Source organism: Pongo pygmaeus, chromosome 5 (assembly GCF_028885625.2).
Source record: "Pongo pygmaeus isolate AG05252 chromosome 5, NHGRI_mPonPyg2-v2.0_pri, whole genome shotgun sequence".
Lineage (NCBI taxonomy): Eukaryota > Metazoa > Chordata > Mammalia > Primates > Hominidae > Pongo > Pongo pygmaeus.
Genome location: NC_072378.2, coordinates 25,589,006 through 25,615,724, shown reverse-complemented (window position 1 = coordinate 25,615,724; position 26,719 = coordinate 25,589,006). Strand labels below are relative to the sequence as shown.

The window sequence follows — 26,719 nt, the reverse complement described above, 5'->3', positions numbered from 1 at the left end:
ACAAGAGTACAATGTTATTATCAGCAAGAATGCAAAAAGTTGGTCTCAGACCTTTTTCAATGTACTGGTGATATTTTTATAACTGAGTTGTTTTACTGCATAGACTTTGCATAGTTGGCCACAGAATCAACTTAGTAAGACTCTGGCACAGATTTATTCTACAAATATACTTCACTGTTAAATTTAAAAGCCCTATTAGTCAAGAAATAAAATAATATTTTTATTAAGGTATTGTCTGGATTTGGGTAGAAGATTATTTTCCCCTTATTAACTTGCTTCAAAAAATATTTGTTTCATTTCTTTTCAATAGCTGACTTACCATTGTCAGAGATGTCTAAGCTGGTGATGTTGTGTATTTCAGCAATGCAACCTTCTAATACTTGAGCACCTCCTGATCTCAGCTAGAGAAACACAAACCAAACACAAAGTAAAGTCTTCACTCTATTGGAGATGTAATCAAAAAATCAAAAATAGGAGAGATAGTCAGTCTTAAAACAAACTTAGTACCAAAGAAAAAGTAAAAGCTTATCAACTCCAAAGAAGCTATAATCAGTGGGTAAAGATCCTATCACCAGCCATTGCTGCTGTTTCCTATGCCACGTGATCCCACATTAAATCCTAAAAACATTAGAAAAAAAAAAAGAGAAACAAGATGACCATCACCCACACCACTATAGTAGCAAAGCAGTGCATTATCAACCCAGAAGAATTTCTTCATTTCTGACTTTTGGAAATTTAATAAATTCATTTTATACATGAGAAAGTTGACTGTTTTATTTGACTGTTACTGATTCCAAGGTGTAAACTCTCCACCCAACCAAAGGAGACAATGAAGACTTACTTTGACTGTCAAGCATTTTAGGAAGGACCCATCCCTACCTGTTCTAAGACATGAGTGTGAGTTCTCACTAATAAGGCAGATATTAGCTAACTAAAGATGACTGCAAAATGATTTGTACAAATGCTTTGAGCCATGGAGGGAAAAATGTTAAATTAATATAAAATATTATTATGATGATTGTTTCAGAGCAAAACTAAGTGCAAATGATTATTCTCACCTCATTTGCAATTTTATTTAAAAGAGAAAGACAACCGGAAAAGCCCAATACAGTACTTTTCATCTTTTCCTATGAAACCAAAGCACATTTTACAGCAGTCATAATATCTCTGTATTTTCCATTCAGCAAATATTTGTTGAGTTCCTACTCTGTGTAAGGCATTGTGAAGGATGCAAAGTTTCCTAAGCTGTGGCCCTTTTGCTCTGTAAACTTACTATCTAATGAGGAAAAACCAACTATCATTTTTTGGAAACCTACTATGAACCAAGGAACATGGCAAGTCCTTTACTCATGTAGGAAAATTAAAATTTATAAAAATTTTGACAACAAATTTACAGCACAAGGTGCTATTTTCCACGTGTCTAGGTTTTGATGTAAGAATACCAGGAGAATTTCAATTGGGATATTTACATTCAGCCATTCCTACTTTTTTGAGACAGCATCTCACTGTGTTGCTCAGGCTGGTCTTGAACTCCTGGGTTCAAACGATCCTCCCACCTCAGCCTCCCAAGTAGCTGGAATTACAGGCATGTGCCACCGCATCTCACCATTTCTACTTTTTAAGGTGACAGATTGCTCTAAGGTGAGCTCTGAAGTAGAGTATTACAGAGAGGCAGACCTCTCCAAGGGACTGGTCTACATACTTCAGGGAAACCAAAACCAACTTCACAGCTGAAGGGCTTCTAACCTGTGTGTGAAGCTATTATCAGGACTGACTGCCAGGCCCATTTCACTACACCTGCTTGTTTTCTCACGAGCTCTCCAGCTTACCTAAATGCCCCATCGAGCCTATCTCATCATGACACCTGTACCTCTTCCCCAGCACCTTGCTACTCAAAATTTGAGATGAATAAGTACAGAAATTGAGTGTAAAAATTTTTAGAAACCTTAGTAGTAAAAATTTTAGGTCTGTTGTATCTAATCATAAAAATTGGGGGCTTGCATATCTTATGTCTTTCTAAATCTTTCTTGTATTTTATTTGTATTATATTTTATAAATGTATTGGTTTATGATAGATTGGAAATTTAAAAAACATAAAAATAGTTTATTTACTACAGATATTTACTACTTGAAGAAGCAAATGTGTACATACACTATGTCAAAGCAAAAGCAAGAACTCACTTAAGCAAACACTTCTCAAAAAACAATTTGATTTTTAGAGCAAGAAAAAAGTATACTTTTGAGAAGATAAATGTAAATGCGTTAAGTCTTTACAATTTCATATTTGCTGATAGTGATTCACTTGTTGAGAAATAAAATTTCTGTCAGAAAATTTCTATGTTCTATCATTGTAAAGTACAGTAAAAATATTCCATTTATAGAAATAGAAAACATAGGTAACATTTAAATGTTTAACTTTGTTCATACATACTCCTTACTGATATTTGTAGTATATACACATAAAACATACTTTCCAATGCTTAAAAAATAATCGAATGTATCAATATATTCTAATTGATTCATAAAGTACTTACACAATGGCCAAGCTAATGAAAGCCCAAGGAGAAAAAACAGAAACCATTATCAGCAGTATGCAGAACAAGAATAAAGAAGCTAAAGTCTCTATCAATACAAAATGTAAAAAAGCAAAGAGTCAGAAAAAATACTTCTAACTAAAATTTGCTCCCAAAACAAAAATTAAGATAAGAAAATAACTAAGCTTTAGTTACCAAGAACATTCAAGTCACAGGTTATTAAATGTCTAAAATTCCCCAAAAGCTGAAGCTTTCCCAAAACAGTAAAAGCTTTTTCATTACTGTAAATGAAAATCCTTTTAAATGAATTTGCATAATTAGAGGCTGTCTGCATGTGTGCATGTAAAACTGGTTTTTAAATTACCCTTATTTGGATCCCACACATTAGCATTATTTAAAAGAAAGCAAGATCAAAGAGAAGTAAATGTGACTAAAATGTTGAACATTTTTTGAACTGTTAAAAATAAAATCATATTTCTTTCAAGAGAGTAGTATTCTTTCACTCAAGGAAGGTGGAACATTTCTGATCTTACTCATCATTCTAAGGAAAAAGTTATATCAAACACTCAAATATCCATAATGGGGATAAGGACAGCAAGGAAAATTAAAATCAAGAAGGAAGTTTTAATAATTTACTTTCCTTCCTTAATACCATTTGTCATTTAAAAAGATATGGCAAAAATATAAAATGACCCCCAAATTATCTACTATTCTTTCATGGGGTTCCAATAGTAATTTTTTTTTAATTAATTTTTATCCTGGGAAATTTTCATACATAAAACTAAATGGTGTAGGTTTCTCCAAGGACAGAAAAAATGATTAGACAACATCCAGTTCATAATGTCCACTTTCTAGCAGGATTTGATGCCAAATAACAATCTAGTACCTAAGAAGGATGTATATAAACACAGTTGTTTTCTTTTTTTGTTTGTTTGTTTGTTTGAGACAGAGTCACTGTCTCCCAGGCTGGAGTGCAATGGCACGATCTTGACTGCAACCTCTACCTCCCAGGTTCAAGCGATTCTCCTGTCTCAGGGTCCCAAGTAGCTGGGATTACAGGCGTGCACTACCATGCCTAGCTAATTTTTGTATTTTTAGTAGAGACGGGTTTCACCATGTTAGCCAGGCTGGTCCTGAACTCCTGACCTTAAGTGATCTGCCTGCCTTGGCCTCCCAAAGTGCTGGGATGACAGGCATGAGCCATCATGCCCAGGCAAATACAGTCATTTTCAAGGTGCAAATAGTCGCAGATATTCATTGCTTTTATATATGCATCCTGTCGCGTGAAACATTTGCAATTCTGCATGCCGTATCTGGCCTGACAGGGAAGTGATAGGTGAGGGGCACTACAATAATGCTTGCCTCAAGGTTGGTTGAATGACTATCAAATGGAATGAAACTGTCTCAAAAGCTTGTATTCAATTGCTGCAAAACTCATTACAAATGTCAGTATTTGGTGCTCTTTTTTCTACTCATCATGAATTGCAATAAACTGTAGGATCATCTTCAGAAAAGCTTCCACTTAAAGAAACTAACTCCCACACCCAGGCCTACAACTAAGCCACAGCTATAATTAATTGCCCTTTGCATCTTCTCTGAAGTATTAGAGACTTTTGTCTCTCATTTGGAAGGAGACTGTTTGAAGAATTTAGTCCCAGCATTTACCAACTCTTCTCTTAATGTATAACTATGAAGTTATAAGATTTTTAAACATACAAGAATGCACATGGCCAGGCATAGGAGCTCATACCTGTAATCCCAGCACTTTGAGAGGCCGAGGTAGGTGGATTACTTGAGGTCAGGAGTTCGAGACCAGCCTGGCCAACATGGTAAAACCCCATCTCTACTAATAATATAAAAATTAGCCAGACACAGTGGCATATGTCTGTAATCCCAGCTACTCATAAGGCTGAGGCAGGAGAATAGCTTGAACCCCGGAGGTGCAGGTTGCAGTGAGCCAAGATTGCACAACTGCACTCCAGCCTTGATGACAGAGCAAAACTTCATCTCAATTAAAAAAAAAAAGAGAGAATGAAAGATCCATTGCCTCTCTTCAGATACTTGGGTACATGGGAATACTACTCATGAATGCCAATATCACTACTGCCATAGAAATGGTTTTGAAGCTCTTCAGAACTAACCTAGAGGCCAATGGAACACACACATTTCTCTGAACATCTGTACTGACACTAAATCCTTACCCTTTGAGAATGAATAAGGATCAGCCACAGGCCATTCTGAAGCTAATCTGGCCATGAAGTATAACACTGTCTTGCATCAAAAAATCAGGTTTCAAGAAGAATTTGTCTCACCATAAGCTGATGAGAGTAATCCTTCTTGAAAGATGTAAAATAGCTTTGAAGGCAATTCCCAAAAATGTTTTGGTAAAGACTGAATATTTATAAAGCTTCTAAATAAAAATTCTTAGAAGGGCAATACTGACCTATGATGTCAATTCTGACATTCCAAATAAAGCTCCTCCATCTCAAATCTTTTACTCCCCAGATGATGGCTCACATATGCTGGGCTGGCGTAGTGATGTTGTACCAGACGCTAGCCCTGGAAACCATTATTTCCATTCAATAGATGAGCAGCAAAGGCTGAAAGAAGGTGAGTCACCTAATAAGCTAAGTAACTGAGCCAGGTTTCAAAGGGGGCCTTTTGATTCCAAAGTGCTCACCCTTGGCTCACTCTTTTGCCTCCCATAACTACTTTGAGTCATTTTCATACACAAAAGAGACTCCTTTTCAGTACTAAAAGACCAAGGGAAAGAAAGAGAGGTGATGATATAATTAATGCAAAATGCCTTAAGGAACACAGAAGTTTTTTCCTATAAGTATGGAAGTTATCCGAAAATGTAAGGTTAATTTCAGTGCTTATTACCTTAGCTATCACAGATCCAAAAGAATAGAGACCAACATTTTAGATTTAATTTTCCAAATAATGATGATGTTTGTATTGTAAGTAAGCAACTCCATAAGTTCTAAATACCCACAGGGAACTTTTTTTTTTTAATAGCATGAAGTGTAAGTCTCCTCTCTCATTCAAATTGAGTGTAAAATGCCTATTTCAGGGGAATAAAGAATACCCTGAGAACTACAAGCCAACTTATTAGGAAAGGTGAGAATGAACAGTAAAGGAACCGGCATATGGCAAAATCAAAAATAAGTTGCTTAAGTTATTCTAAGCTCCGTGTCCAAACACTTTTATTTCCTACTTTAAGACTGTTTTCCCCTTTCCTCCCAATAATCTCAACTACCATCTTTTACAATCATTTATCCTCTATAACACTCATACTAATCTGATTATAAAATCAATCACTGGATTTATTCCCCCTACCAGGAGAAGAAATAAATCTGGATCAAAAATTCTATATAGTAGAGGTTTTATATTAAAATTAATCACCTAGTTATAAATATAAGATGACATCAAGGTATCTCACAATAGCTTCTGTTTCCCTGGCTGAGGTGGACTTGTATTAGAGGTACCCACAGGATGCGTTGAGTTCTTACGGAGCCCACATCAGAAACTGCAGGAAAACACCCCCACCCCCCAACCCCCCACCGGCCCCAAGCACGATGATCAACACCTGCCAGCCGAATGCTCTGGACCTTGACTCATCCTAGGTCTGCCAGCCCCTCATCCTGAGTAAGTCATCCTCAGAAAAATAACCTCCCAAGATGACAATGGTATCAAGGAGAAATTTCATTTCTCACCACCTTTTGGATTTTAAGACTAGATTTATCTGATCATCAGGGAAAGTCAAGGGCTGAAGCTGCTATGATTTCAACTGGTATGCTAACAGCGGAGAGGGTTTGTTGCTAAATAGAGAACAGGCAGAAAGAAAATATAAATATTCATGATTTTAAACTTCCATGATAGTAAGAGCTTCTTTCTAAGAGGATTACATAAACTCTGCAATATCAAACACAGATGATTAAAGACTCAAACAGTTAACACTCAAAGTGTCAAGCATTCCAGCATGAATTATATTGGAAATCCAAACACTTTTGGGGGGAGATTTATTATATCATGAAGATAAGCAAACTGAAACCTACTTAAATGTGGACATCTAGGCCTAAGAAACAAAATGTGATAAAACAATATAACATAGTTTAGAAAAACAATTTTGTGTTTTGCCAACTTTCATGCATCAATATAACACGTGACTTTATAAATGTGGTCACCAGTACTGTGATTCAAGTTATAAGTGGGGAGAACATGGTACTACAATACTTTCAAGACTTCCCCATATCGGCAGTATCAATTTATCATATAATGCATAAGTGAAAGGCCAAAATGTAGTTGGAATTATCATAATAATACTGTTCAATCCCATCATCAGAGATTAACCATTTGACCTGAATTCCTGCCTTTGTTAAAAAGATTATTAAGTCTACTAGCAATTAAGTTGAACTTCATGAAACTGCCAATAGTCTGCAATTTTTGACATGCAAAATATCAGTTTTATAGGGTTCATCTACTATAACTATCTGAAAGTTATTCCCAATAGATCATAAAGGAGTTTAAGGAACAAGGTATATAGCAATCTTTGGCAACATGGCCCCTATCAATTTATTTGAGAAGAAAATGCCTAACCATACTTAGTAGTCTAATAATTATCACAGTCAATATTACTATTAGCAAAAGAGAATGAGGACAGAGTATTTGCAGCATGGATCTGCCATTGGTGAGGTATATTATTTCCACTTCTTTCGACCTCAGTTTACCTATAATTAAGGAACCAGATGATCACTTATACCCATCCCAGCTTTATCACAGAACTGAATAAAAGATGTTAGACTGCTGGCAGTCACGATATTTAATCAGGATTGTAAAACCACATTAGAAGTTATCGCTAATTTAGTAGTTTGATCTGGTAGAGCAGTAAAGTTTACACCAACTTACCAACTTTTTTTTTTTGTTTTTTTTTATTTGAGATAGAGTCTAGCTGTCACCCAGGCTGGACTGCATTGGTACAATCTCAGCTCACTGCAACCTCCGCCCCCCAGGTTCAAGCAGTTCTCTGCCTCAGCCTCCTGAGTAGCTGGGATTACAGGCACCCGCCACCACACCCAGCTAATTTTTGTATTTTTAGTAGAGACAGGGTCACCATCTTGGCCAGGCTGGTCTTGAACTCCTGACCTCGTGATCCACCCGCCTAGGCCTCCCAAACTGCTGGGATTACAGGCATTGACTGCGCCCAGCCTGGTGTTTTTTTTGTTGTTGTTTTTTTGTTCGTTTGTTTGACAGAATAACCTATTCCACCCCCTTCATCTCTCACTCCTCCCCTAATTAAAAATAAAATTACTATTGGCATGCCCTTCAGTAAAGTGCTGGTAAACAAATAATTAATTAATATTACCAGATTTGGTTTCTACTTTATAGTCTGTTTTTATAAATGAAAGATCATTAATTTGCATATGAAAATTCCACAACGCAAGGTTAGTTTTTTAGGGTTCTATTGCTTGGGTTTGTTTTTTTTTTTTTTTTTTACAATATGTCTTTTTGTATTGTTTTTTGCTTTTCTTTTTTCAAAACAACAAGACTGTTAAATCACATAACTGGTGTTCACTCCAGCTTGAAACTAATGAAAAATACTACACTAACAATTTATATGGTACAAATTCAGACTTGTCCATTTCTAGAATTTTCATAGAGGCAAACCATTAATCTTATTCAATATTTAGTATTGGCTTGGTGCCTGACATTTTGCTAGGAGATAGGGGAAATACAAAATATAGTATGACATAAATACTGCCCTCCAGAAAGTTACATCCAAGCATACAGGAGTTAATTTAATATCTGTGCAAGGTACTATTAGCGATTTAGTGTCCAAGTGCATGCTATTATCATTAAGTGCTAAACAATTAGAAAAGATCAAGATCACAAAGGGCTGAAGCAGGCAGGGAAGAAACTTGGCAGACAGACAGGAAAACAGCAAGAGCAAATAACTTTTCTGCGCACCAGATACCCTAAGAAGCACTTTTCAAAAAGAGCTCCTTTAAACTTCCTAACAACCCATTGGGAGAGTTACTATTATCTCCATTTTGCAGGCACAGAAATTGAGATTTAGTGATATTAACCAATTCATCCAGGATTGCATAGCCTAGGAAGCTGATGCACGCATGCAGGAGACTGCACGTGAGTTAATTCCTCAAAGAGAGGGAGGTCTTGGGGAAGGGAAGGAAGAGGGACATGGGAGGAGTGCTGGGGAAGAGAGAACAGTGAGTGTAAAGTCCCGGGAATAGGAATGAGGAGACTTCCATCTCCATTCCTGGGAAGAAGTGATAAAGCTTGACATGTTAAGTCAGGCTCTGAACAAGCCATATAATTTGTATCCGGGTATTTTCTTACTAGTCACACAAAGTAAAAGTTTCAACATAGTAGAAGTTTAGGTGCCCTGTAAAACATAGACACTTTAGGCCGGGCGCGGTGGCTCACGCCTGTAATCCCAGCACTTTGAGAGGCTGAGGCGGGCGGATCACGAGGTCAGGAGATCGAGACCATCCTGGCTAACACAGTGAAACCCCTGGCTAACACAGTGAAACCCCGTCTCTACTAAAAATGCAAAAAAAATTAGCCGGGCGTGGTGGCGGGCGCCTGTAGTCCCAGCTGCTCGGGAGGCTGAGGCAGGAGAATGGCGTGAACCCAGGAGGCAGAGCTTGCAGTGAGCCGAAATCGTGCCACTGTACTCCAGCCTGAGCGACAGAGCAAAACTCCATCTCAAAAAAAGAAGAAAAAAAAAAACAAACATATATATATATATATATATATATAGACACTTTAGTCTCAATTCTTCTTATGAGCTCTTTGATAGGAAGTGTTTGAAATTGCTATACTTTCTAGAGGTATGTTAATTTTCTTGTTTTAAATCAAGATATTAAAAAGTAAAATTAATAAGACAGCCTCTCTTTCACGCTCTACAAAATCCAAGTTAGGTTTTACACATTTGTCCCTTGCAACAAATGCTGCATGTTTCATTTTCATGATGGCAAAGCAAGTCTATGGTTTTATATCTCAAGGCTTCATCATAAAATACTCAGCCATCCGGCACCAAGAATGGAACAACAACAAAACCCAAGTCATTAAAAACATACTTGAAAGCTTTCTAAATGATGTTCTGTGGCTGTCTGTAGATGAAACTTGCAAAATACAGAATGTTAGAAACTTGTATAATTTATTTTTCTGCTTCATTTACACCCTGTGGAATCACAGTATCACATTTTATCCAGGAAAAAGGCAAAGCGGTTGAGGCTATTATCTATTCCAGTATACAATCTAAGGGTGTTCTTACCTCACAGTTGCTGAGATCCAGAGAAACCCCTTTCAAGTTATGATTACAAGCCAGGCCCAATAACAGTGCTCTGAGGGGAGGAAACACACATATTAGATACACATTCCACACATTGCCCAAAACAAAAAATGTAAGCACACTGAATAAAGCCTAGAGAAAGAAGACTGCCTTTTCTGAATCACAGGTCAAGCACCAAGCACCCTCTTACTTTTTAAAATGCCAACTGCATTTCTGCCTCACAACTACAGTGAAAAACTGACTCTGCAGCATTCTTTTGCCTGACAGGCAGCCAGCCCATCATAAATGTAAAACCTGGTAGGATTGCTATTCCCATGCAAATAAACCAACAGCACACCTAATTGCATATTGAAATTAAATTGTGCTCATCACAGATAAATTCCCACCTGCATCTGCTTGAGAAGAGCTTTAATAATGTTTAGAATATTATTAAGCAATTGTTATTAGAGTCACAAAGTAAAGCTAGTTTTCCCTAAGGAATATGTAAGTGAGGAAGTCAGTCTCTGTAGTATACCAGGATGTGAAATTATATCTAGATGAGTTTATTAAACGACCTACAGTAGTGGGTGGGCAAGGGTATAAAACAAGGCACATGTCTTGAATTGGAGTCCAGGATCCTGCCTGTCCAACTACCTGCTGGGCCGGGACAAATCATATCACTGCTCTGAAAAGGAATTTTCTCATCTGCAAATTGAGGAGATTAGACTAATCACTTGGATCCACTTTGACAAGTCAGTCCTATAAAATCCAACACCATCAAGCAAGCTTGAAACAGAAAATTCACACATGCACACACAACCACTAAATTATACCAAGTGGACAGAAGACCCTAAATCAGACTTTGTGAAAAACATAGAGATGAGCATAAGATGGTTCCTGCTCTCAAGCAAGGCAAACAGATATGTGTGCCAATAACTCTACCACAAGGCTGCCAGTGGTAAGTACTAGAAGAGTGGAAACCAGGTATTTATTAACTGGGGGTGACTACCTGTTTTCCATGTTTCCAGGAAAAGGACCTCCACTCAGCATACCCCAAAAATACCCTAGGATAAGGGTGAGGTGGGAAGGTAGGGAATTATTTTATGCCCAAGTCTCTGAGACTTTCTTTTCTAGTGATTCTCTGGCTTTATCTACTAAGAGAGAACTCCAGCAGTGGCATGGAACACATAGGCGCTTGGCTGCCTCCAGCTATGAAAAGCCCCCCTTCTTCCACTCCCTGACCCTGTTAGGAGGCTGGAGGTGAGTGCCTTCCTTTTCACTTTTTTAAATTCAGTTCACTAGTCCCTTATTCTAAAACACTGTCCTATGAGAAAGACTGGGTATATCTCATCTGTGTACTTGTTCAATTACTTATTAAATTGCTTCTCTTTTCCTAAAAATTACTTATGTCCCCTTTCTTTCATGGGTGCCAGTACTGAGTCAGTGAAAGCGCTGGAGGCTGAAAACCAAAAGGCCAGTCCTCACATCCCAGCCGAGCAAGTAATGGTTGAATGACCTTAAGCACATCACTTTTCGTGTGTGTCTCAAGTTCTTGTCAGTAAAATGAGAGAATTAGGATATTACCAAAGAGGTCCCTTTTATTTCCAACATACGCTGAGTTTCTAGGATTTAGACACATATTTCAACATTGCATTTTTATGGTGCTTATGTGGAAGGAAAATACTTCCTACTTTTCTCACATGTGAATTAAGGCCAAGAAAACAAATGATATGCTTAAGGCATTTAATTATAGAAGGCCAATGATTAGGAGGCAACAACTCATGAGACTAGTAAAAATAAATAACCTATAGAAACTGTCCCTAGTAAAATAAAAGAACAAATACAATAAAGCATACTGGGCACTGGGGAAAAATTCTATAGCAAAATATATTGTTTATTCTAACCTAATGATGGCAAAATTGCCTTAACAACCATCTTCTAGATCCTCAATCGCTATTGCAAAATTGCTTAAGAAAACAATTTGTATTAAATTCTTCCAGCTCCAGATCGGTGGCACTAGTTATAATTTCAGGGTAGCACATTCAACAGGTTTATGAAAAATACTCAGCCAGAAAGATGGGGTCACAGAGAAGGGGTACCACACGACAGGGAGAAAGGGGATGTCCAGGAAGAAAGGCTTGGGGGAGGGAAAACAAAAGACCAAGAATGAGCAGTAAGCAGGAACTCACACTGCACTCTGAGTGATGCTGGAGCAAGGAGCATCCTTGGGACTCACATGAAACAGTCTATTCTAGCAATTTTAGAAAACACCAAGGAACAGCGTCACCATGTTCTCTAAACCCCCTTGAAATACATTAACATGGACCAAAAAAGGCCTCAAAGGAAAATTGCAACAATGAAGTAAGCAGTCATATTCTTTGTCTTGCTTCCCCCTGCCACCTCCCACGTAACACTCTACTTCCCCAATTTGCTTGTAAAAGAATCTCAAATTAAGTGGGAAACTTGTGGGGAAAAATATTGTTACGTCCAAACTTAAAGCATTGTCTCAAAAGAAATTGTGTTGCTTTCATTTATTCTCTCATAGCTACTAATCCCAAACCCTTAGAGAAACAAGGGTTTCTGCAGTTGAAGGTGGAATGAGGTAGAGAACACTGCTGAGCCCATGACAGCTGGCTGAGAGCAGTGGACACTGCCAAGCACTTCCCAGAACCCACTGTGGGGTCTTCCTCTTTACTGGAAGAGCCTCCCAGTGCAGCTTCTCCCTTTTGCCTGATCCTGCTTTCTCCCCCTTCCTTTTTCACCGGTGGTAATCCCAAGAGAATGTCCTTATAAATATCCTGCTTGCGAATCTCCATCTCAAAGTCGGCTCCTCAGGAAACCCAATCTTCAACAGAGATTTGGGGCAAATTACTTAGCTTCTCTGAGCCTCAATATCCTCCGCTGTAAAATGGGGATAATGATACTAACTTCTCATCACTGTCATCCACATTAAAGGTGACAGGCCATATGTAAGCACCCAGCGCAGTGTCTAGTTTAGGGTAGTACTGTGCAAATTCCTTTTCATCCTCACCCTCTCACACATAAACCTGAGAACTTCAGTTTTGTGTTATCTTTTCAAATAATTATATCACATTAAATGTATACATGGAATTTTATTTACACAATCTTCAGCCATGAAGGCTTTCTCCCCATATTAAAATTTTTACTGATTAAAACACAGAGCTGAAAAGACTACTGATTTAACACTATCAAACATTCACACCAATAACATCAGGTCCAAGATTTAACAATTACAAAATATCTTTGAAGTACAACATTTACAGGTATATATGTGCAACAAAGTACAGTAAGTCCAGCCTTGTTGCAAAGTGAAATATTCCACAAAATCAGTTACATTAACCAATAAAATGTTACTCTATATTATACAAAAGTAAACAACATTGAAAGAATTAAAAATAGAAAACTATTCTGAATATGCTGATTTCCTGCTGATATATTACCAGGACAAGGACCCTCTCTGGTTTTGCTTCCTATCCTGTCATCCGGTGTCTAGCACATTGTAGATGCTCAGTAAGTATTACTTGAATGAAATACGTAAATGAGAATGATTATAATGGAACTTTAGAATACGATTCTGATAGCTTTCTTAATATCCATACAAACAGCCAAATCATGAGGTGTTTATTATTTGTGGCTGTTATATTTAAGGATCCCTAATATATTAACTCAACATTTTTTAAGCCTGCTATAACATAACATCAGACTTTTTTTTCAGCACTTGACTGGATCTACTTTTTTTTTTTTTTTTTTTGGAGATGGAGTCTCACTCTGTTGCCAGGCTGGCAGTGGCGCAATCTCAGCTCACTGCAAACTCCGCCTCCCGGGTTCAAACGATTCTCCCACCTCAGCCTCCTGAGTAGCTGGGACTACAGGCACGCACCACCATGCCTGGCTAATTTTTGTATTTTTAGTAGAGTCGGGATTTCACCATGTTGGCCAAGCTGGTCTCGAACTCCTGACCTCAAGTGATCTGCCCACCTCGGCCTTCCAGAGTGCTGAGATTACAGGCGTGAGACACCGCACCCAGCCTGGATCTACTTTTTTAAAGGCATCCATTGTTTTGGTCATCTGGTACTATATGAAATCAAGAACTTCATACCTCTCAAAACAGAAATAAAAAAGGAAAAGAAAATTTATAAATTAAATGAAAATTAATTTTCTAGTAAGATGAATAGCAGACATTAATTTTAACATTTCATACACATTACGAGGGAAAAATTAAATGCTAATTTACAGTCAGCTGGGAAGGGAGAAATCCATGCATACATTTGAGCATATCTGACAACTTTCATAATCATAACTACTTGAAAATATCTTCTTTAGACTCAAAGAGAATTTGACCCTACAGTCAAATTCACTGAACTTGTACACTAAACTTTTGACTCTTTCTGGCAATAGTGAACAGAAATGTCAAGGATAATAAATTATTCTCAAACCTCAATTTAGCTAACAATTTTAACTTCACCACTATACCTACACTAGGGATATTAACCCATAAGTTGGCTGCCAAATAAAAGTGCCAAATAGCCCATACTAACCTCAGTAATTCAGAAACCAAAGTAGCTAAAAATTCATTCTGTTGCATACATACAATGTGTTTAGAGTTTATTACTATTAGTAGAAAGATTTAGAGTAAATGCTGATGAAAACACACACACACACACACACACACACACACACACACACGAACGAATATGCCTGAAATGGAATGAACAGAGGTTAATATAAAAGCAATAGTAAGTACCTGGGAGTATAACTTTTGTAGATCAGTGACTCCTGCCAAGGTCATAAACCAAAAGATGTTTTTTCTTAGAAGATGCAATAATATCAATAGCGCACAATGTACTTTTTAAAATTTTAATTTATTTTTCTGCCCCAGAGTAAAAAGGCATTCTCATCTGTGGTTTTTGTCTTTGGATTATATATCTTTCTCCCTTCCCTCAAGCACATTCGTAAAAACAAGTTGAACTTTAAAAGCTCTGGAGAAAGTGAATTAACCACTCACTTTAAGGGCTCAGGAGACAGTTTTGTGCCTGAAAGGTTGATGTGCATCAAAGCCAGAGAACTACTAAAAAATTGCTTGAAAGATGGAGGTACTTCTTTTCCTTTCCTGAAAAAAACACAAGAGGTATACAAGCGGTTACACCTTCATCAAACATATTCATTGATTATTCAGACACTGTGAAATCTACAAAGCAGTCATATTTTCTGTAGAAATTTAAAAGTAAATAGAAACAAATAAATGTCCAAAACCTAAAGCCATAAATCCAATATCATTAAAGGAACCACTTAAGTGAGGTAAAGAAATATTTAGTCCACAAAATAATTCATTGCTATTCTTCATAGCCAATGAATTCATTTTGTTTTACCTCTTGATCAGGAAACTCCATGTTTGGAATTTTTAAAAATAGGAGGTCAGAGAAGATGTGTATTTCTCACCAATTTAAAAGCTTTCCCACTGGTGGCACAAAATGTTAGAGATCAATACCTGCATGTGGCAATGTTTTTAGATGTAGCAGGTTTCACATGCAACAAGACTGTGATCTGATGTTGAGCTAAAACAGCACAGAAAGTCCAAATGGCAGGAAGCCTGCATTACAAATAGCCTATTCAGCTAGTATGTCCATACCACAAACCTAATCATTTCAGGCCAACTATTAGAACAGTGAAAGACAAAACTACCAAATAAAATGGCTATAACCTCCGAATACATCCCCTTGCTACTACAGAGAAAAGTATGTGGATCAAATCATACAGCTCAATAATAAGGTAGCATCAACACTATATAATAAGGGTTTAAGAAAAACAGGATTCAAGAGTCCAAGGTGGAATCTTAACACTGTGTTTGTTCTGTTCTATCTGATAGAAATGATGGAAGGATTGAATAAGTCAGTATATGTAAAGCACTTAGGCTGATGAAGAGTAAGCACTCACTTAATGATAGTTATTCACATTCTGTGGAGGGACTCATGGAATCTCAGGGCAGAGGGCATCCTAGTGGTTTAGCTCAACCACATAATATTCAATAATATTTAATGTACAGAGCTCTGGGAAAATCTGTCAATATTTGACAGTTTTTTTTTTTAAGTTTTAAAACAGGACAATTGAAGGCTATTTGAGAAGAAAAATCTAAACAACCAAAATATCTGAGAAGATGAAAAATAAAACTAAGAGGAAAGAGAATTCTGGTAGACTGTGTGATATAAGAAATCTCAAACAACTCTGTTTCCATATAGTGGAACAATGTAAGCTTGTATATTCTTGTTCACTTTCTCCTGAGAAAATACTGTTAACTTACTCTAAATATATTTCTTCTCCTGTTATTCTGTCTTAGTGTTGAGTATTCCAGTGTTTCCAAATATTCACTGCCCCTTTTTGAAGAAGGATAATGCTTCATCCCTCCACTGACAGCAGGCTTGGCCATGTGACTCTCTTTGGCCAGTGAGACGTGAGCAGAAATGATGTGTATGACTTCCAGAGAGAAATGATGTGTATGACTTCCAGAGAGAAATGATGTGCATGACTTCCAGAGAGAAATGATGTGCATGACTTCCAGAGAGAAATGATGTGTATGACTTCCAGAGAGAAATGATGTGCATGACTTCCAGAGAGAAATGATGTGCATGACTTCCAGAGAGAAATGATGTGCATGACTTCCAGAGAGAAATGATGTGCATGACTTCCAGAGAGAAATGATGTGCATGACTTCCAGAGAGAAATGATGTGCATGACTTCCAGAGAGAAATGATGTGCATGACTTCCAGAGAGAAATGATGTGTATGACTTCCAGAGAGAAATGATGTGTATGACTTCCAGAGAGAAATGATGTGTATGACTTCCAGAGAGAAATGATGTGTATGACTTCCAGAGAGAAATGATGTGTATGACTTCCAGAGAGAAATGATGTGTATGACTTCCAGAGAGAAATGATGTGTATGACTTCCAGAGAGAAATGATGTGTATGACTTCCAGAGAGAAATGATGTGTATGACTTCCAGAGAGAAATGATGTGTATGACTTCCAGAGAGAAATGATGTGTATGACTTCCAGAGAGAAATGATGTGTATGACTTCCAGAGAGAAATGATGTGTATGACTTCCAGAGAGAAATGATGTGTATGACTTCCAGAGAGAAATGATGTGTATGACTTCCAGAGAGAAATGATGTGTATGACTTCCAGAGAGAAATGATGTGTATGACTTCCAGAGAGAAATGATGTGTATGACTTCCAGAGAGAAATGATGTGTATGACTTCCAGAGAGAAATGATGTGTATGACTTCCAGAGAGAAATGATGTGTATGACTTCCAGAGAGAAATGATGTGTATGACTTCCAGAGAGAAATGATGTGTATGACTTCCAGAGAGAAATGATGTGTATGACTTCCAGAGAGAAATGATGTGTATGACTTCCAGAGAGAAATGATGTGTATGACTTCCAGAGAGAAATGATGTGTATGACTTCCAGAGAGAAATGATGTGTATGACTTCCAGAGAGAAATGATGTGTATGACTTCCAGAGAGAAATGATGTGTATGACTTCCAGAGAGAAATGATGTGTATGACTTCCAGAGAGAAATGATGTGTATGACTTCCAGAGAGAAATGATGTGTATGACTTCCAGAGAGAAATGATGTGTATGACTTCCAGAGAGAAATGATGTGTATGACTTCCAGAGAGAAATGATGTGCATGACTTCCAGAGAGAAATGATGTGCATGACTTCCAGAGAGAAATGATGTGCATGACTTCCAGAGAGAAATGATGTGCATGACTTCCAGAGAGAAATGATGTGCATGACTTCCAGAGAGAAATGATGTGCATGACTTCCAGAGAGAAATGATGTGCATGACTTCCAGAGAGAAATGATGTGCATGACTTCCAGAGAGAAATGATGTGTATGACTTCCAGAGAGAAATGATGTGTATGACTTCCAGAGAGAAATGATGTGTATGACTTCCAGAGAGAAATGATGTGTATGACTTCCAGAGAGAAATGATGTGTATGACTTCCAGAGAGAAATGATGTGTATGACTTCCAGAGAGAAATGATGTGTATGACTTCCAGAGAGAAATGATGTGTATGACTTCCAGAGAGAAATGATGTGTATGACTTCCAGAGAGAAATGATGTGTATGACTTCCAGAGAGAAATGATGTGTATGACTTCCAGAGAGAAATGATGTGTATGACTTCCAGGGAGAAATGATGTGTATGACTTCCAGAGAGAAATGATGTGTATGACTTCCAGAGAGAAATGATGTGTATGACTTCCAGAGAGAAATGATGTGCATGACTTCCAGAGAGAAATGATGTGCATGACTTCCAGAGAGAAATGATGTGCATGACTTCCAGAGAGAAATGATGTGCATGACTTCCAGAGAGAAATGATGTGTATGACTTCCAGAGAGAAATGATGTGCATGACTTCCAGAGAGAAATGATGTGTATGACTTCCAGAGAGAAATGATGTGTATGACTTCCAGAGAGAAATGATGTGTATGACTTCCAGAGAGAAATGATGTGTATGACTTCCAGAGAGAAATGATGTGTATGACTTCCAGAGAGAAATGATGTGTATGACTTCCAGAGAGAAATGATGTGTATGACTTCCAGAGAGAAATGATGTGTATGACTTCCAGAGAGAAATGATGTGCATGACTTCCAGAGAGAAATGATGTGCATGACTTCCAGAGAGAAATGATGTGTATGACTTCCAGAGAGAAATGATGTGTATGACTTCCAGAGAGAAATGATGTGTATGACTTCCAGAGAGAAATGATGTGTATGACTTCCAGAGAGAAATGATGTGTATGACTTCCAGAGAGAAATGATGTGTATGACTTCCAGAGAGAAATGATGTGTATGACTTCCAGAGAGAAATGATGTGTATGACTTCCAGAGAGAAATGATGTGTATGACTTCCAGAGAGAAATGATGTGTATGACTTCCAGAGAGAAATGATGTGTATGACTTCCAGGGAGAAATGATGTGTATGACTTCCAGAGAGAAATGATGTGTATGACTTCCAGAGAGAAATGATGTGTATGACTTCCAGAGAGAAATGATGTGCATGACTTCCAGAGAGAAATGATGTGCATGACTTCCAGAGAGAAATGATGTGCATGACTTCCAGAGAGAAATGATGTGTATGACTTCCAGAGAGAAATGATGTGTATGACTTCCAGAGAGAAATGATGTGTATGACTTCCAGAGAGAAATGATGTGTATGACTTCCAGAGAGAAATGATGTGTATGACTTCCAGAGAGAAATGATGTGTATGACTTCCAGAGAGAAATGATGTGTATGACTTCCAGAGAGAAATGATGTGTATGACTTCCAGGGAGAAATGATGTGTATGACTTCCAGAGAGAAATGATGTGTATGACTTCCAGAGAGAAATGATGTGTATGACTTCCAGAGAGAAATGATGTGTATGACTTCCAGAGAGAAATGATGTGCATGACTTCCAGAGAGAAATGATGTGCATGACTTCCAGAGAGAAATGATGTGCATGACTTCCAGAGAGAAATGATGTGCATGACTTCCAGAGAGAAATGATGTGCATGACTTCCAGAGAGAAATGATGTGTATGACTTCCAGAGAGAAATGATGTGTATGACTTCCAGAGAGAAATGATGTGTATGACTTCCAGAGAGAAATGATGTGTATGACTTCCAGAGAGAAATGATGTGTATGACTTCCAGAGAGAAATGATGTGTATGACTTCCAGAGAGAAATGATGTGTATGACTTCCAGAGAGAAATGATGTGTATGACTTCCAGGGAGAAATGATGTGTATGACTTCCAGAGAGAAATGATGTGTATGACTTCCAGAGAGAAATGATGTGTATGACTTCCAGAGAGAAATGATGTGTATGACTTCCAGAGAGAAATGATGTGCATGACTTCCAGAGAGAAATGATGTGCATGACTTCCAGAGAGAAATGATGTGCATGACTTCCAGAGAGAAATGATGTGCATGACTTCCAGAGAGAAATGATGTGCATGACTTCCAGAGAGAAATGATGTGCATGACTTCCAGAGAGAAATGATGTGTATGACTTCCAGAGAGAAATGATGTGTATGACTTCCAGAGAGAAATGATGTGTATGACTTCCAGAGAGAAATGATGTGTATGACTTCCAGAGAGAAATGATGTGTATGACTTCCAGAGAGAAATGATGTGTATGACTTCCAGAGAGAAATGATGTGCATGACTTCCAGAGAGAAATGATGTGCATGACTTCCAGAGAGAAATGATGTGCATGACTTCCAGAGAGAAATGATGTGTATGACTTCCAGAGAGAAATGATGTGTATGACTTCCAGAGAGAAATGATGTGTATGACTTCCAGAGAGAAATGATGTGTATGACTTCCAGAGAGAAATGATGTGTATGACTTCCAGAGAGAAATGATGTGTATGACTTCCAGAGAGAAATGATGTGTATGACTTCCAGAGAGAAATGATGTGTATGACTTCCAGAGAGAAATGATGTGTATGACTTCCAGAGAGAAATGATGTGTATGACTTCCAGAGAGAAATGATGTGTATGACTTCCAGGGAGAAATGATGTGTATGACTTCCAGAGAGAAATGATGTGTATGACTTCCAGAGAGAAATGATGTGTATGACTTCCAGAGAGAAATGATGTGCATGACTTCCAGAGAGAAATGATGTGCATGACTTCCAGAGAGAAATGATGTGCATGACTTCCAGAGAGAAATGATGTGTATGACTTCCAGAGAGAAATGATGTGTATGACTTCCAGAGAGAAATGATGTGTATGACTTCCAGAGAGAAATGATGTGTATGACTTCCAGGGAGAAATGATGTGTATGACTTCCAGAGAGAAATGATGTGTATGACTTCCAGAGAGAAATGATGTGTATGACTTCCAGAGAGAAATGATGTGTATGACTTCCAGAGAGAAATGATGTGTATGACTTCCAGAGAGAAATGATGTGCATGACTTCCAGAGAGAAATGATGTGCATGACTTCCAGAGAGAAATGATGTGTATGACTTCCAGAGAGAAATGATGTGTATGACTTCCAGAGAGAAATGATGTGCATGACTTCCAGAGAGAAATGATGTGTATGACTTCCAGAGAGAAATGATGTGTATGACTTCCAGAGAGAAATGATGTGTATGACTTCCAGAGAGAAATGATGTGTATGACTTCCAGAGAGAAATGATGTGTATGACTTCCAGAGAGAAATGATGTGTATGACTTCCAGAGAGAAATGATGTGTATGACTTCCAGAGAGAAATGATGTGTATGACTTCCAGAGAGAAATGATGTGTATGACTTCCAGAGAGAAATGATGTGTATGACTTCCAGAGAGAAATGATGTGTATGACTTCCAGAGAGAAATGATGTGTATGACTTCCAGAGAGAAATGATGTGTATGACTTCCAGAGAGAAATGATGTGTATGACTTCCAGAGAGAAATGATGTGCATGACTTCCAGAGAGAAATGATGTGTATGACTTCCAGAGAGAAATGATGTGTATGACTTCCAGAGAGAAATGATGTGTATGACTTCCAGAGAGAAATGATGTGTATGACTTCCAGAGAGAAATGATGTGTATGACTTCCAGAGAGAAATGATGTGTATGACTTCCAGAGAGAAATGATGTGTATGACTTCCAGAGAGAAATGATGTGTATGACTTCCAGAGAGAAATGATGTGTATGACTTCCAGAGAGAAATGATGTGTATGACTTCCAGAGAGAAATGATGTGTATGACTTCCAGAGAGAAATGATGTGCATGACTTCCAGAGAGAAATGATGTGTATGACTTCCAGAGAGAAATGATGTGTATGACTTCCAGAGAGAAATGATGTGTATGACTTCCAGGAGAAATGATGTGTATGACTTCCAGAGAGAAATGATGTGTATGACTTCCAGAGAGAAATGATGTGCATGACTTCCAGAGAGAAATGATGTGTATGACTTCCAGAGAGAAATGATGTGCATGACTTCCAGAGAGAAATGATGTGTATGACTTCCAGAGAGAAATGATGTGTATGACTTCCAGAGAGAAATGATGTGCATGACTTCCAGAGAGAAATGATGTGTATGACTTCCAGAGAGAAATGATGTGTATGACTTCCAGAGAGAAATGATGTGTATGACTTCCAGGGAGAAATGATGTGTATGACTTCCAGAGAGAAATGATGTGTATGACTTCCAGAGAGAAATGATGTGCATGACTTCCAGAGAGAAATGATGTGTATGACTTCCAGAGAGAAATGATGTGCATGACTTCCAGAGAGAAATGATGTGTATGACTTCCAGAGAGAAATGATGTGTATGACTTCCAGAGAGAAATGATGTGCATGACTTCCAGAGAGAAATGATGTGCATGACTTCCAGAGAGAAATGATGTGTATGACTTCCAGAGAGAAATGATGTGTATGACTTCCAGAGAGAAATGATGTGTATGACTTCCAGAGAGAAATGATGTGTATGACTTCCAGAGAGAAATGATGTGTATGACTTCCAGAGAGAAATGATGTGTATGACTTCCAGAGAGAAATGATGTGTATGACTTCCAGAGAGAAATGATGTGTATGACTTCCAGAGAGAAATGATGTGTATGACTTCCAGAGAGAAATGATGTGTATGACTTCCAGAGAGAAATGATGTGTATGACTTCCAGAGAGAAATGATGTGTATGACTTCCAGAGAGAAATGATGTGTATGACTTCCAGAGAGAAATGATGTGTATGACTTCCAGAGAGAAATGATGTGTATGACTTCCAGAGAGAAATGATGTGTATGACTTCCAGAGAGAAATGATGTGTATGACTTCCAGAGAGAAATGATGTGTATGACTTCCAGAGAGAAATGATGTGTATGACTTCCAGAGAGAAATGATGTGTATGACTTCCAGAGAGAAATGATGTGTATGACTTCCAGAGAGAAATGATGTGTATGACTTCCAGAGAGAAATGATGTGTATGACTTCCAGAGAGAAATGATGTGTATGACTTCCAGAGAGAAATGATGTGTATGACTTCCAGAGAGAAATGATGTGTATGACTTCCAGAGAGAAATGATGTGTATGACTTCCAGAGAGAAATGATGTGTATGACTTCCAGAGAGAAATGATGTGTATGACTTCCAGAGAGAAATGATGTGTATGACTTCCAGAGAGAAATGATGTGCATGACTTCCAGAGAGAAATGATGTGCATGACTTCCAGAGAGAAATGATGTGCATGACTTCCAGAGAGAAATGATGTGCATGACTTCCAGAGAGAAATGATGTGCATGACTTCCAGAGAGAAATGATGTGCATGACTTCCAGAGAGAAATGATGTGCATGACTTCCAGAGAGAAATGATGTGCATGACTTCCAGAGAGAAATGATGTGTATGACTTCCAGAGAGAAATGATGTGTATGACTTCCAGAGAGAAATGATGTGTATGACTTCCAGAGAGAAATGATGTGTATGACTTCCAGAGAGAAATGATGTGTATGACTTCCAGAGAGAAATGATGTGTATGACTTCCAGAGAGAAATGATGTGTATGACTTCCAGAGAGAAATGATGTGTATGACTTCCAGAGAGAAATGATGTGTATGACTTCCAGAGAGAAATGATGTGTATGACTTCCAGAGAGAAATGATGTGTATGACTTCCAGAGAGAAATGATGTGTATGACTTCCAGGGAGAAATGATGTGTATGACTTCCAGAGAGAAATGATGTGTATGACTTCCAGAGAGAAATGATGTGTATGACTTCCAGAGAGAAATGATGTGCATGACTTCCAGAGAGAAATGATGTGCATGACTTCCAGAGAGAAATGATGTGCATGACTTCCAGAGAGAAATGATGTGCATGACTTCCAGAGAGAAATGATGTGTATGACTTCCAGAGAGAAATGATGTGCATGACTTCCAGAGAGAAATGATGTGTATGACTTCCAGAGAGAAATGATGTGTATGACTTCCAGAGAGAAATGATGTGTATGACTTCCAGAGAGAAATGATGTGTATGACTTCCAGAGAGAAATGATGTGTATGACTTCCAGAGAGAAATGATGTGTATGACTTCCAGAGAGAAATGATGTGTATGACTTCCAGGGAGAAATGATGTGTATGACTTCCAGAGAGAAATGATGTGTATGACTTCCAGAGAGAAATGATGTGTATGACTTCCAGAGAGAAATGATGTGCATGACTTCCAGAGAGAAATGATGTGCATGACTTCCAGAGAGAAATGATGTGCATGACTTCCAGAGAGAAATGATGTGCATGACTTCCAGAGAGAAATGATGTGTATGACTTCCAGAGAGAAATGATGTGCATGACTTCCAGAGAGAAATGATGTGTATGACTTCCAGAGAGAAATGATGTGTATGACTTCCAGAGAGAAATGATGTGTATGACTTCCAGAGAGAAATGATGTGTATGACTTCCAGAGAGAAATGATGTGTATGACTTCCAGAGAGAAATGATGTGTATGACTTCCAGAGAGAAATGATGTGTATGACTTCCAGAGAGAAATGATGTGTATGACTTCCAGAGAGAAATGATGTGCATGACTTCCAGAGAGAAATGATGTGCATGACTTCCAGAGAGAAATGATGTGTATGACTTCCAGAGAGAAATGATGTGTATGACTTCCAGAGAGAAATGATGTGTATGACTTCCAGAGAGAAATGATGTGTATGACTTCCAGAGAGAAATGATGTGTATGACTTCCAGAGAGAAATGATGTGTATGACTTCCAGAGAGAAATGATGTGTATGACTTCCAGAGAGAAATGATGTGTATGACTTCCAGAGAGAAATGATGTGTATGACTTCCAGAGAGAAATGATGTGTATGACTTCCAGAGAGAAATGATGTGTATGACTTCCAGGGAGAAATGATGTGTATGACTTCCAGAGAGAAATGATGTGTATGACTTCCAGAGAGAAATGATGTGTATGACTTCCAGAGAGAAATGATGTGCATGACTTCCAGAGAGAAATGATGTGCATGACTTCCAGAGAGAAATGATGTGCATGACTTCCAGAGAGAAATGATGTGTATGACTTCCAGAGAGAAATGATGTGTATGACTTCCAGAGAGAAATGATGTGTATGACTTCCAGAGAGAAATGATGTGTATGACTTCCAGAGAGAAATGATGTGTATGACTTCCAGAGAGAAATGATGTGTATGACTTCCAGAGAGAAATGATGTGTATGACTTCCAGAGAGAAATGATGTGTATGACTTCCAGAGAGAAATGATGTGTATGACTTCCAGAGAGAAATGATGTGTATGACTTCCAGAGAGAAATGATGTGTATGACTTCCAGAGAGAAATGATGTGTATGACTTCCAGAGAGAAATGATGTGCATGACTTCCAGAGAGAAATGATGTGCATGACTTCCAGAGAGAAATGATGTGCATGACTTCCAGAGAGAAATGATGTGCATGACTTCCAGAGAGAAATGATGTGCATGACTTCCAGAGAGAAATGATGTGTATGACTTCCAGAGAGAAATGATGTGTATGACTTCCAGAGAGAAATGATGTGTATGACTTCCAGAGAGAAATGATGTGTATGACTTCCAGAGAGAAATGATGTGTATGACTTCCAGAGAGAAATGATGTGTATGACTTCCAGAGAGAAATGATGTGTATGACTTCCAGAGAGAAATGATGTGTATGACTTCCAGGGAGAAATGATGTGTATGACTTCCAGAGAGAAATGATGTGTATGACTTCCAGAGAGAAATGATGTGTATGACTTCCAGAGAGAAATGATGTGTATGACTTCCAGAGAGAAATGATGTGCATGACTTCCAGAGAGAAATGATGTGCATGACTTCCAGAGAGAAATGATGTGCATGACTTCCAGAGAGAAATGATGTGCATGACTTCCAGAGAGAAATGATGTGCATGACTTCCAGAGAGAAATGATGTGCATGACTTCCAGAGAGAAATGATGTGTATGACTTCCAGAGAGAAATGATGTGTATGACTTCCAGAGAGAAATGATGTGTATGACTTCCAGAGAGAAATGATGTGTATGACTTCCAGAGAGAAATGATGTGTATGACTTCCAGAGAGAAATGATGTGTATGACTTCCAGAGAGAAATGATGTGCATGACTTCCAGAGAGAAATGATGTGCATGACTTCCAGAGAGAAATGATGTGCATGACTTCCAGAGAGAAATGATGTGTATGACTTCCAGAGAGAAATGATGTGTATGACTTCCAGAGAGAAATGATGTGTATGACTTCCAGAGAGAAATGATGTGTATGACTTCCAGAGAGAAATGATGTGTATGACTTCCAGAGAGAAATGATGTGTATGACTTCCAGAGAGAAATGATGTGTATGACTTCCAGAGAGAAATGATGTGTATGACTTCCAGAGAGAAATGATGTGTATGACTTCCAGAGAGAAATGATGTGTATGACTTCCAGAGAGAAATGATGTGTATGACTTCCAGGGAGAAATGATGTGTATGACTTCCAGAGAGAAATGATGTGTATGACTTCCAGAGAGAAATGATGTGTATGACTTCCAGAGAGAAATGATGTGCATGACTTCCAGAGAGAAATGATGTGCATGACTTCCAGAGAGAAATGATGTGCATGACTTCCAGAGAGAAATGATGTGTATGACTTCCAGAGAGAAATGATGTGTATGACTTCCAGAGAGAAATGATGTGTATGACTTCCAGAGAGAAATGATGTGTATGACTTCCAGGGAGAAATGATGTGTATGACTTCCAGAGAGAAATGATGTGTATGACTTCCAGAGAGAAATGATGTGTATGACTTCCAGAGAGAAATGATGTGTATGACTTCCAGAGAGAAATGATGTGTATGACTTCCAGAGAGAAATGATGTGCATGA

The 26,719-nt window shown here is 38.1% G+C and overlaps 1 protein-coding gene across 9 annotated transcripts in view; it reads right to left on the bottom strand.

Moving 5' to 3' along the window:
• CARMIL1 (capping protein regulator and myosin 1 linker 1) overlaps positions 1-26,719 on the bottom strand; it is a 354,404-nt gene that overhangs the window by 108,905 nt on the left and 218,780 nt on the right. For all 9 annotated transcript variants that reach the window (XM_054493464.2, XM_054493465.2, XM_054493468.2 and 6 more), the window contains 3 exons: positions 14,855-14,959; positions 9,832-9,901; positions 320-401 (listed from right to left, as the gene is read on the bottom strand). In XM_054493464.2, coding sequence (XP_054349439.1) covers positions 320-401; positions 9,832-9,901; positions 14,855-14,959 — 257 coding nt within the window. The remainder of the gene's footprint in view (positions 1-319; positions 402-9,831; positions 9,902-14,854; positions 14,960-26,719) is intronic.